The sequence below is a fragment of the Lepisma saccharinum genome, chromosome 11 (assembly GCF_977018435.1).
Source record: "Lepisma saccharinum chromosome 11, izLepSacc3.1, whole genome shotgun sequence".
Lineage (NCBI taxonomy): Eukaryota > Metazoa > Arthropoda > Insecta > Zygentoma > Lepismatidae > Lepisma > Lepisma saccharinum.
The window spans coordinates 7179292-7192775 of NC_139239.1; the positions used below are offsets into that span (position 1 = coordinate 7179292).

Here is a 13484-nt window from a genome sequence, read left to right on the forward strand (position 1 = left end):
TTTATTTGGACAAAACATGTTGGATTAGGCTATTTGGTAATCGTAAACAAAAGACTTGGTAGTTTTCACTAAATTTGATAATTTTGATTAAATATTTTAGTAATTTATTATTAACTAAGAAACTATTTTTGGTTATTCCAAACAAACTTTTATCTCTGTGCAGTTGAGTAATATACACATTGCTACCTCTATTTGTGCAAGATACATAAATCTTAATATTAAACCATGGCTAATGTATCTTCACGGTAGGGTTCTTTTTTGAAAACGAAAGCAGACAGGATGCCTTCCAATGGAGACGTTTAAAACGATTATATTATATCAACAAGGATATATGGATTTATATATTTACATAATGAGATAGTATTGCTCTTGTTCTTATTTACGTACATTCGATTTGTATGCACTTAAATTTTCTTTCTAATTTGTATAATCTTCTTTAGTATATGCTTCCTTCTATATTTCTTTCTGGTCTTCCTTCTGGACTTTCTTCTTTGTGGGAATCTGGATCTGGTCTTCCTTCTTTGTGGGAAATCTGGATCTGGACTTCCTTCTAGACTCTTATATAATCCCTGGAACGTGTATCCTTTATGTCAATTCCTCTGGTGTTTCCATATGTAAGTTTCCACTCTTCACTAAGTCCTATTTACACAAGCTGGTAACACCTCACTTTTTCTTCATTCACACCAAGTTCTAGAGGGTTACGAGTTCGAGGGTAAGGGTTGACATCTACGCCGCCTATTTCTATTCTCCTCCCTTGAGGCAAGGGCTGGAACGCGCCAACACTAAAATAAGCGCATCGAAGTAGATGCAACGGCTGAGACGCGCAACCAAATGTAACGTGGTTCGCGACTCGAACGCGCCGCCACTGGTATATATCAAAATATCCACCAAGCTAAAAGATTCGAGATCTGTTAGACGGAAAATTGTATCAGTGTTTTCAATTCTTTAGTTTTCCGATATATTTACATATGAGCACCAATTTAATTTATTAAGTATTTACATTAATTTATTGCTTTTATATCTTTTCTTCATCCTCATATAATGGATTCTATTGTTTTTCATCTTTCCAGATTAATCTGCGCTTATTTACACCGCCATTCGCATATATTGTGTTAATCTTCAATGTAGCACACCTCGTGCTGCCATCTCTAGCCCACTTTGGCAAACCATTTACAAGTATTAGGCCTATTGGGTACGTAACAATATATTCTTTGAATAACAACACTAATAAAAAGGAATAGAAAAGATATAGTTCTACTGTACGTGTAAGTGACCCGGCAAGGAATTTTATGTTGATTGCACACGTAATCACGTAGAGACACAGCTGAAAATTGTTATCTCATGGTAAGGATAATACAATACAAGTACTACGGTTGACAGGGATTCTCTACCTTTTCTGCGGTCTGTCACCGCTTCTCCATACCTCCCCATTTTTGCACCGTTTTTATGCCCTTCTTTCCTCTCTCGTCTGCCAGTCCTATCACTTCCGTCCCTGTTACGTTCTTCACGTTATATAGGAATTTTCGAATTTCATCACCTAAGTTGTGCCACAAATACAAGAGAATTCGTGGATTATAATATGTACATACGAGAATATATAAAATTCTATATCTCAGAAGGTTTATCCTGGTACCGCTCCCGCCAATCGGTGGTCTGTTGCCTGCTGGGAGCCAGCCATTGGTAGTCATCACATGCTTTGTGCTCGACCTATCAAAGCGAGCCTTTCTCTATGAGGGGAATTGGAACACTCGATTGCCACATTCACAGCGATGGAGAGGGAAGGCAACTTACTCACAGGAAACAGGTATTCCAGATGACGAGAGGAAAGAATATGCCCTCTAAAGGACTAAAAGCTTGCCCTTTCCAAGGGCTCGTGAAACAGTACTGTCCATCGCCATGTTTGCGAGAAACACAAGTTTGGCAACAACGGCTTACAGACGACAGATCATTATTTGGCGGGAGATGTACCAAGATAAAGCTTCTGGCTTAGTACAGGTTGTGTTTTGAAAACGCCAAAAATGCGGATCCCTAATAATAAAATCAAGGCATTTATATTGTACGACTTTCTTACTTTCGTTTTGTCAAAATGTGCAATTAAAAAAGCACTCTTTGCGAATTTATAAATTGTATCTGAAAGTTGAAATGAAGACCTAAAACCATATATTCCACAAGTAATACAAGGACGGGCAGCATAGGACGCAACTTAAAACACTGTATTTTACTTTCACTGAACTTCTCGACCATTATCTTACCTGTTGCTTCAATTTGGCGAGGATTTCGGGATCGCCTACTGCCTCGACAGGCAACCGAGAGAGGGCGTCATTACTGTCTTCGTCCTGTAACTCCGCGTCACTCAGGTCCTCGTCATTGTTCGACTGAAAGTACAAAACAGAAGCATTTGGTGAGATAACTAAATAAACCTAATGCATCTCATAATTTAATATATATATATATATAATATGTATATATACACACACATATATTAGTCAGCGTTAATTTTCATACGATATGGAACAAAAAGGCCACACACACGTTCTTGAGTTTGTTTTTAATTTCACTTTATGCACAGATAAGCTATTAGGAACTGAATACAGATTAATCGGGATCTAAACCACTATGTGCCTCCACCGGGGATTTTTATTTACGTATTTATTTACCTATTTATTAGGACCACATTTAATAAAACATTGACTGCATATTTGACATGCATGCATACTACAGAATATTCATGATCATTTAGCAAATATATTGCAGATTTAGGTGCATAAAAATAGCTATAATAATGTAGATTAAATATGCACATAAGTTGGAAATAATATAAGGAAAAAGCTTTTTAAAAAATCTTAAATTAGCCTACATTATTGTCGGATTTATTTCCTACACACTGGGACATTTACGTCCATAGGTTTATCAACTGATCAATCTGAGACTTAGATTTCATAACTGTGCTTGCACTTAGTACGTTACAATGTCTTCTGTTATACTGAGGAAATGTTATGTGTATTTTTGGAATATTTGTTTTACAATCTATTACATCTGCTAAGATATTTTCTATAAACTGATGGCAGAATATCTTCTCTGAGTTCAACGTCACATAACTTACGTTTGTCGCTTAAGTTGATGTATTCATAATAAAGAAACTATATTTTAAAACGCTTATATATAAAGTTACAAAACGTTCTTTGAACATTTTCAAGTAACAATTGCAATTTAATGGATCACGTATGTGACAGACATGTTCTATTGATAGCTATACAAGAAGATAAAATGCCCCTAGTTACCGATTGCTTTCCAGCAGGTTCCTTATAAAAAAAATTTAACGATTCCAATTACAAATTCTTCACACTTTACCGGTCTATGTTGTGCAAACTTGCTTTCCGGTTCCATCGATCAACAAATTATTAATAAATCCATTTCATGCACTGTTTGTAATGGTCAAACACACCAGGATGTCTTGCAAAACATTTGCTCTTGCGAATAGAAAACTGATTACGACAAGTCCTCATGATTTGATGCAAACAAGGATAAATAAAATACCGTAGACTGCAAGATGAAAAACTACAACTGCGATCACAACATCGAGCTTGCTAAAAATTTATTTAGGAGGCTGGTCTTGGAAAATAATGGTTGTGATCTCTGGAACATTTGTCGTTCCCTTCTCTACATTGGAGCCTCCTTGATTTTCATTGCTTACCAAGTCATCTTCGAAGACCCCTGCGTAGTAAAATACTTCCAGGACGTCCAACAAAACCTGCCATGGATAATGTATTCTTGATATCATGTCCTACCAACCTTTTGTTGGCACTGTACTCTGGCAGTAAAGGCAAGCGGACACAATCGCGCAGGTACAAGCGAACAAGTGTCAGGTTTGGCGAAGGGTGGGGGGAGAAGTTGTCCGGGGAGCCAAGCCATCCACTTTCAGAAAAGCCCTCCCATCGAGTCCCTCCTGGTCGCTCTTTTGACCTGCTGACTCAAGTCGGACCATAAATAATGCAGAGACATCGCACAAACAGGTATCTGACAATATGCAGGTTGTCCCAGCACGACTTCAGGAGACAATATTGGTTTTGTTTTACTTTTAACGCCCCCCTCCCCCTCGTCGCGTCTCACCGAGCTCTACAATAGGAAAAAACCCTCCCTTCTCCGCCGGAGCCCCTTTCCTCGCCCTGGGCGGAACGCCACAAGCTGCTTTCATCGAAGGCAAATACCGAAGGCAAACAAGGACACTCGCACAAAAACACGTGACTCGAGGTCCTTTCAGATCCTCTTCCTAAAGAATCGGTACAAATTTACCTACATGCCGAGGCAGATTGAGTCAATACCATTTTCCGCCCGTTGACATTAGGGGCGATATAAAAGAGAGGGGAGGACAAAGTACAAGACGAGCCTTCCCAGTTTACAACCACCTCCGCAAAGGGGTGCTGGGAAAACGTGACCCGGTCCCCACGACGATTCCACTTGCAGCACCTCGATTTGTCATTCCTCGGCCTGTATAAATGAGATAAATCAAGAGGCTGGGACGTTTCATGTAGCGGGTGTGACACTTCGAGGTGGGGCAACCCAGCCAGGGAATAACATAAAACCGAATTTCCTGTTAGATAGTGAAGATAAACTGTCTCTCCCGCGTGGAGGAATTCATCTGTCAACTTCGAAGGTCACTGGAGCAAGCGGACAACGGTACTTAATCATAGTATAGATTTCTATAGTGTTTTTGTTTGGTTCGAACAATTGGCTAGTATTCAATGATATTAATTTGGCAACTAAGAGTACAAAACAAACACTCCAATTACAATTTTAGAAAATACCAGTAAGGCTTGTTTTTTTGCTATGTACGTGTTATCGTGATAATATTGATTATATTACTGAATACGCACATGTATCAATAGAATACATATTGATATATGTATTAATATATATTGCAATATCACTTTTCGACATAAATAATAAATCAAAATTTTAATAAAGAAAACCTATACCTCTTTACGGTACTCTTAGTTTAAAAATGTTCCTCTTGTTCCTATCACAGACTTCGATCATTTTATACATGCAGGGAGATTTTCAGTAAATTCCTACCACTTGAATGACTCCATATTTGGGCTTATTGCCAAGATTAAGCAACAATTGCGTTTCGTAACGTCTCTACATGTCATCTCAGGCGTACATACGATTATTTTTTTTTTTCGAGAGAGAGAGGCTGTAATAGTACAGGTGGATAGTACGTCGTTGCTTTCTAGGAGGAGTTACAACATACAATATTGTAAGGCAAAGTTCCCTGCCATGAAGGAACATTTAGAGGACCTGGGGTGGGGCCCCACACATACTCGATCTCGGCTATTTTGGAGGTGATGTCATCTGCACCACGCCCCGGCCGCCTTTACCCCCAGGTATATACCCAATGATTTCAGGCTGGGTGAGCCCCAGAACCGCTATATGCAGGAACAAGGCTGAAAAAATTCTGCCCTTAGACCACCCACCCTCGTGGTAGTCAGACGCCCTACAGTACACCGTGGCTCCACGTACACAATACGTATTTTTAGAACTTTCCATTCTCAAAAATGCCAATCAGGGTTCATTTTAAGAGAAGTATGCATTTATCACTCTGGTTTCTCCTGAGTTCTCCTATGCATTTATTTGATATTGTTTATTTTCTCAAAATTTCGGAGGGGTCTGTAGCCCCATCAGCTAGCTCCCACATGCGTACGCCAGTGCATGTCACTAGCGGTGTCAATTCCAGGAAAATAGAAGCAGTACGACATCTGCTCACATTCAGAAGCCGAGGCTAACACCATCGGGAAGCCCTTGCGGTTAAAGGACCGGGCTGTAGTCCCTCAAGCCCCCTTCAATCTGAGCCTGGTCACGCAAACGTGTCAGATTCTGCTGGAATTAATAAAACTTCCAACACAAATCGCCAGCAGTCTTCAGACTGTCGCCATGGCGCCACAGTCGTCCTAGAAATAAAAGAATATCTGGCTATCAGAGGAAAGAATAGAACCATTTGCTCAGGTGCGACAAAACGGTGGAGGTCAGCGACCTCGAGTTTGAATCCCAAGTGTTTATTCATAGGAAGAGGCTCCAGGTTGGGCTTTTATTCCAAGAAATCTCCTCCTGGGTTTGTGTTTCTTCAGCTCATCAACTGTCAATATGGGGAGAGTGACCAAAATAGCTTTCTCTGAATATCAAGAGACAAAGAGAAGGGAAAAGACGACCAAAAGAGAAAACTAAGTTTGGTATGCTTAGTAAGGTGAGAACCTGAACACAAGAATGTAAATTGAAATGGCCAATAGTGTTCAATTTGATGTCTGGAGAAAAGTAGACTGGAGCCTCTTGGATAAACGGAAAAGGAGAGAGATTAAAGAATAACAATGGCCTTCTTCAGAGGTATTTTCCTAATCCTTAAACATTAAATAGTTTCTCACTTCGCCTTTTATATGAAGTCTGTTAGTAGGTGTGTTTCACTTTGCTTATGCAGAGGCTATGCAACTCCAACAACCAGATGTCTAATGGTGTTCTGATAGGAATATTACAACTAACTATTGGAAGATTTTTTCTCGCTCATTGCTCTATTTCCAGTTACTGTAATTTTACTGGTTCAAGTATTATTATTATGCACTCACCCTAAGTTTCATAAAGTATGTCCATTATTTGATGGTATTATTATTAGAAAAAGTGAAATAGCAGCAGTTGGCGAGCTACTGTTTCACAGTGGAAGGAAGGCGCCCCTGGCTCGAGCTGACGATTCCAAACGCCAAAAATTGCTCGCTTTTTGTGTTTGTGGTTTATGATAACTGTTATAGTGGAACCACAAGGAAAGAAACCTGCGCAGACCCCATCGCGCTGGCGGGTGGGGGAAAAAGAAAGAAGGAGCCTTCAGAGCGGCCAACGTCAGTGTTGCCAGACCTATTGATTTCTCGGTATGATTCCATAATAAACTATTGCTATGGCACCTCCGACGGCCTGCTCAAAAACAAGTTTCCTGGTCACCTTACTTGAACATGGAGGGGAGAGTGGAACTCCACTCAGCCATGAAAAGTGCTGTTTGAACTGTGAAATTATGTCAATCGATGTGCTAGGACATTATTATTATTTTATTACTATTACTACATTACCATGGGCGTCCGGAAGGGGGGGCGTGGCCCCCCTGGAAAATGAAAGTCAACCAAAAATTATATATTTTTCACATATAATTTCATTTCAGCTGCAATAATGTTTGTTAATTATTGCATGAATATGATACATTGAAATTTAAGCAATGTTTTTTGAGGGAACAACACTATTATTGGAGAAATGTGCTTTCCTTGCCCCTGCCTGGAAAAAATCCTGCGGACGTCCATGTACATTGCTATTTTTAGATGGTTGTATTTTATCCCACCGGAAAATCTATTTCCATTTTAGTTATTTTACGTCGCTTTTGTGCCTCTACGGGTACGTACGACAACAAGGATGAATGAAAAACTGATGAAATGAATGAAGTGACACAAACACAGTGAAACAAACGTCCTTGCCTTACTAAGTAGAAATACTGACTTCGTAGCGTGGGCAAATTATTTTATATATGTATGTGTGTGTGTGTGTGTGTCTATTATATATTAAATGCAGCAACATAGAGGCAGCATAACTGACGAATAAAGCATGTGTTAATAACAAGAAATTTGCTAGAGAACGAAGCGGCATAGTTCAATTACTAAGGAAATAATGCACCCCCTCCCCCGTAGTTGCTTGGAACTTTCATCGGCTTGAAAATACTTAATTTTCTATCCTTAATATACTATTCTATACTTAAATACTTAATTTTCTACAAAATTATAAAGCGGCATGGACGTCCAGAAGGAAGTGCAAGGATGGTCGCCACCCCCCTCCTCTTCTGGAAAATGAATGTTGACATAAAAGTACTTATTATTTCAGACGTATGAGTTGATTTCAGTTACAGTAATTTACATCCATTATTATAATAGGGATGTAGGAATGTGATAATTTCAAACTCAAGTGGTGTTTTCTGAGAGGGCAACATAAGGCTATACGGGGTAATATGCCTCGTTTAACCGCCTGCTAAAAATACATTCTTTCCCCCTCGCTGGAAAAAAATCTGCAGACATCCTCTTGCCCCCCAGTGCGCAAGCATATGTCGCCCCGAGAAGGTCGTTCATCCGCTACTATTAGATCATCGGATTTTGTAGCAGATCTTCTGGTTTCCCAAGGAACAATCTCCCGATTTTTTCAAGTCTGACCTGGCAACACTGCCCCGAGGACTGATAACGGCAGGGAAAATGCGCGAACGCTTTTGAGGGAAGGTTTTTTTCCTTGTGGTCGAGCTATACAACTGATAACAAAACCCTTTACAAGTTGAAAACAGACTATTTTCATGGAAATTGCCTTTCGTTTGATTTGTTTTAAGTTTACTTTATGCGAAGAGGCACATTGCACAGTGGTTCGGATCCCATTTCAAACTGTAGGTCAAGTCCCGATTAGCCTTACGGTGCATAAAGTGGGATTAAAAACTTCAAACTCCAGTACACCGTTAGATCGCTATGCAATATTGAATATTTGAGTGAAATTTGGGTCGTGTATCCACGAAGGAGTAAATTTACCATGCTTCCGTTTCCTTTTCCTCCATTGATGAATAACACGATTTTTTACGTTACTAGTGCTTTTGAATCACCGTATTTTGTACGACATTCGCAGTGATTTCAAACAGACGTTTTCCGGAAAATACCTTAATTACTGAAAGTGAGATCAGATCTTTAAGTAAAATAAAATAAGCTATTGTCCTTGAGTAGATGTTAATGTGGACACTCGTGGCCAAATGGTGTATCCAGGATATTAGTACAGGAACATTTCTTATTTTCAAAAAAACAGTTCTATATTTAGGCCGGCTTTAGACGAAAGCATTTTTTCTAGCATAAATGTTATGTAAATGCTTCCAAAAATCTTATAGCAGATTGTACATTACACGGAAGCATTTCATGTAACTTTTCGGCTAGGTTTTGCAATTACAATGTATAACATATACAGCATGAAAGGCACGTCGAGTTACACCATCTATGGTGAGTGCACGGTGTTTACAATTGAAACAATTAAAATATTCTTTCATGCGTGTATAGTAAACGATATGAAGTATGTATTTAAGCAGCTCCATTCTTTTATACCTAAAATCATTTATTATGAAACGTTATTCCTCTCGGTTGAATAGTTATCGTCTTTTAAAAATGTGAAGTGATACATTGTTTACATCTCACTCGGCAGCCATTACACGTGCACTCGTGATCTAGAGGTCGCTTCTGATTGGTTATGCTACGAAAAATGCTACGGAAATAGGACCGATCCTATCCTTCTGTATTGTTTAATATTGGGTCAGAGGAAGGGGTTATGAACCGCCAACACCCTTTGGACACTCACTGCCAAACAAAAGTTATGAAAATCAAGCACCAAGCCCAAGAGCCTATTGGGTGCTTAATAAAACCTCCTTGCACCTGAATCAACTATAGGATGTTTCTAAAAATAATATCTAGCGGAAGAAGATTAAGACAAAGTTTAAGGAAAACTGAATTTCCTACAGACGTCCAAACAAATTCCTTTCTTTCCGTCGATGGACAGCGTCTGGTGCAGAAAGATCGAAGAAGAGAGGAAAAGAAGGGAGGAGGGGGCGTGCGTAGCCTGAGGGGAAACTAATGGTGTTTTAATGATAGTTACCAAGTGTGTCGTAGAGTTATTTTGGCTACAATACTGTTCTGCAGCCTCCCTTTCTCCCTCTCTCGCAGGCCCCATCCACCATCCACTTGGAACGGTTACGGCTCTTGGTGAAAACGGATGAAATACGAGTTGCTGGAGGCTTTTCTAATTTAACTCTCCAAGGTGCTCCCCCTCATCTCTTGCCCAATTAATGATGCTCCCGAGCTGCTGAGAGGGTCACGTGGAAGGTACCAAAGATCGTTTCAACGATACGCTCATCTCTGCTACTTCCCGGCAAAGGAAAAAGTTTGCTATCTGATGTTACAATACCATCACCATTCCATTTTTTCGTGTTTCTACTACGGATGGCCACAAACACCGAATAACAGATATCCTATATCCATTTCGGATGTAACGGATAATCCGTATATTCGCATATCCGGATAAAACAGATTTGGTGAAGAATTTGTGGAAAATACGTACAATGAAATACGAAATTGACGCATAAAAGAATATATGTGGATAGCCTATAAAACGCATAAACGACAAAACTGTCCGGATAATGCACACATTCAGAAATAAGGTCATTTCCGGTTAATCCGAATATCGAATTTCCAGTTAATCCGAATATCAGATTTCCGGTTAATCCCGATATTCGTTTAATCCGAACATCGGATTTACTGTTAATCCAGATATTTGTTTAATCCGAATATCGGATTTACTGTTAATCCGAACATCGATTTTCCGGTTAATCCGAATATCGAATTTCCGGTTAATAAGAATATCGGATTTCCGGATATTTGAAATCCGGAGAGAAAATTATCAGATATCTGGATAAAATTTTATTCGAATTTCACAATCCCTACTATCTACTCGGGGGGAGTTCCGAATCCCCCAAAAGAGTTGCCATATGGTAAATTTAAATACGCAAAATACATACCATTTGTAGTTAATCACCTCTGTATTAACAGTGTCTATGAAAACTAATGAACAATAATACTAATACCGTAATATTGTTATTATCTACAATATTTTGTTTTAAATCATAAATCAGGGACTTCTATTAACTTCAGATGAAACTGTAAATTTTGAATTTCACTATATTTTAAATGCAATTCCCTGGTCTTAATTAGAAATAAGGTAGATAATGAGTGATTCCCCAATAGTGTAGTCAACGGGCCACAGATAGGGTAATCGCGACTGGACCCACAGTTTAAGGTTGGATCCGAAACATTGCAATGTGCCTCCACCGTGTACCGAACGTTGGACTCCCGTGGTTACAAGGCGACGACGTGACCACTACGCCATCAGAGGGGCCAAAAAGAAGCATGCTCGTGAAATAAGAAAAGTGAACAATTACTTTATCTTAATATAGAAAAGTGTTCAAATGCAAATACGAGTAATATCTTTGTATTGGTTTCATTAGAGGTTTCTCCAGAATTTTGCATTCGGGGTGTGTAAGTTTGTATTATGGGGTGTGGATAAATCACTACTATAGTGCATAAGGAATAAGACCTTGTATTATTATTTATATTATTGTACGAAATAACCAAAGAACATCCGATCTCCGTGGAGGAGTGATTAGCAGGAATCAATTTCATCATATCATCACAAATCCTCATCGGCACGATGAGCCAAAGAGTAGCTGAAAAGCGGCGTTAATACCAAAAATGAGATCAAATGAAAAACAAGAAACCACGATTTGTGAAGGGGAGAAAAAAAACATTCGCCTCCTGGAGCTTAAAGAACACCCAGACGCTTTGAATGCTAGTTTATTCAGACTGAGGTTAATCTGCTAATGGTCTAAGTTCTCTTACTTCATTCGCACATGCTGGCGTTCACATATCACAAAGAATTTCTTACGGTGAGTTAAAATCCAATCTCCATTACAAAGTCGTTGCACCACCGCTCGCTGTGTTTTGCCACGGTCCGGAAGAGTCCGATTCACTCCCGCTCCCGAGGTTAAATATTCATCAAACGCACACACGCCCGGCCGCTGGATATTATCTCGGATGTGTGAACAAGAAGTTCCTTGCGTCGCCAGGCTCCGCCACAGCGATGCTCTTTTATTTTTTTTTATCTTTATTTTTTTCCATATAGGCAGAGCAAGGGCAAAGAAGCGAGTCAAAGCACTTGAAGCACGAGGATGAGTAGGAAGTGTTTTGTGTCGGCCGTATGAAGGGGGAATCATTATGCGTGTGTATCATGAGCCTTTTCTCACATTGCGCTCGTGTGTGACTCTCTCACAAGAGTCGTTGACTTGCGTGTCTCGGACCAGCATCCACCTGAGAGGGAAGGGGAGGGGGGAGGATCTCTCGAGCAGAAAACTGTCCGTTTGGCATCGGAGAAATCTCAACGCTGGCACAGAACGGCAAAAACAAGCGAAGAGAAACAGTATCGCACCAGTTCTGCATTTATTTCAATATCATCGGAATGGTTACTGCTACTAAAAAGGAACCCGACTATACAAGAGTGTGTGAAATTCTCCCCATGTTGCAAGTAGAAGTGATTTTTCAAGTTGATCATTAAGCTGGACACGATATTTGAAAAAATTGATAAATTAGAATTTTTCAGGTTCCCATGCAAGTTCAACTTCAAGTTACGGCTAATAAAATGCCAGTTTTCGACTTCATCTTCAAGCCGTCCTCTTTCCGTTCATGTCTTTTTCTACGCCATCTGAAATTTCATATTCCCGAGAGAACAAGAAAAATAACACTCTCGTAAGTGTAATGCTAACTTGTCTCCTCCTACGAGCATCCATCCAGTGAGCCTCCCTGATGGCGCAGTGGTAGCATCGTCGCCTTGAAATCAAGAGGTCCCGGGTTCGATACCTGGTGAAGGCACATAGTAGTACGCATCCCACTTTAAACTGTAGGTCCAGTCCCGATTAGCATTACTGTGCATAAAGTGGACTTCAAACACCAAATCAATCAATCAACCAATCAAAACGATCATCCAGTGCACAGACCTCATTCCTCAACTCGCCGTGAGGGAAGGTCGGTGGGAGACGAGCAGTTTAGGATCCTCGCGACTGCCTGGGGAGTGTTGAGGAAATTTTGAAGGTTTTAGAAGGTTGTTAAATCACCGAAAGATAAATGGTATTTGAAATTATATTTTTGACCTTGTTGTGGTGTAAGGGGTGATCCTTGCTGAAGGTATCCCGAAGTCAACCTCACTTGCACCCCAGTAACTCCATTCTTGCAGGTCAACGAGGCTTTGAAGCCTGTACCCACGACCAGTATAATTCCCTGTGGAGGAGTGTTGTTGTGTGTGCTGAGTGTCCATTTACAGCCTCAAATTTTTAACTAGCGTGTGGAGAGTTTTATTTTATGTTAAGGAATGTATGGCTGTATTAGCCGAATCTAGGACAATTACGGTGGCGGACAATTATGATGAAGCTCAAATCACGGACAATTGCGATGATTTTGACGGTGAAGGTTATCTTACAAAATAATGGTAGGGCAATTGCGATGACTAACAGCAGGGGCACCTCACCTAACCTAACCTAACCTAAAAGTTGTAATGCAAGTTCGTTTACAAGCTATCTTGCCAGTCTCAAGCCTGGAGAAAGTGTGAGAGGAATCAGTGTTCTATTCGAAAATACCAATATTTGACATAATTCTCTTGTAAGAGGTATTGATTGATTGATTAAATTTATTTTACTTCGCTTCCTGTGCCACTTGGCTAATTTGCGAAGATGGATGAGTGACGATATGATAAAATTGATGAATGAACAGTCAAAAACATCCATGTCCAAATCAGGATTCGAACCCGGGACCCCTGGCATCGTAGCACTATGTGCTAACCACTCCGCCACG

The 13484-nt window shown here is 39.9% G+C and overlaps 1 protein-coding gene across 2 annotated transcripts in view; it reads right to left on the reverse strand.

Moving 5' to 3' along the window:
• LOC145994608 (AT-rich interactive domain-containing protein 3A-like) overlaps positions 1–13484 on the reverse strand; it is a 457226-nt gene that overhangs the window by 331243 nt on the left and 112499 nt on the right. For both annotated transcript variants that reach the window (XM_083130657.1, XM_083130656.1), the window contains exon 2: positions 2253–2375. In XM_083130657.1, the coding sequence (XP_082986783.1) occupies positions 2253–2375 (123 nt within the window). The remainder of the gene's footprint in view (positions 1–2252; positions 2376–13484) is intronic.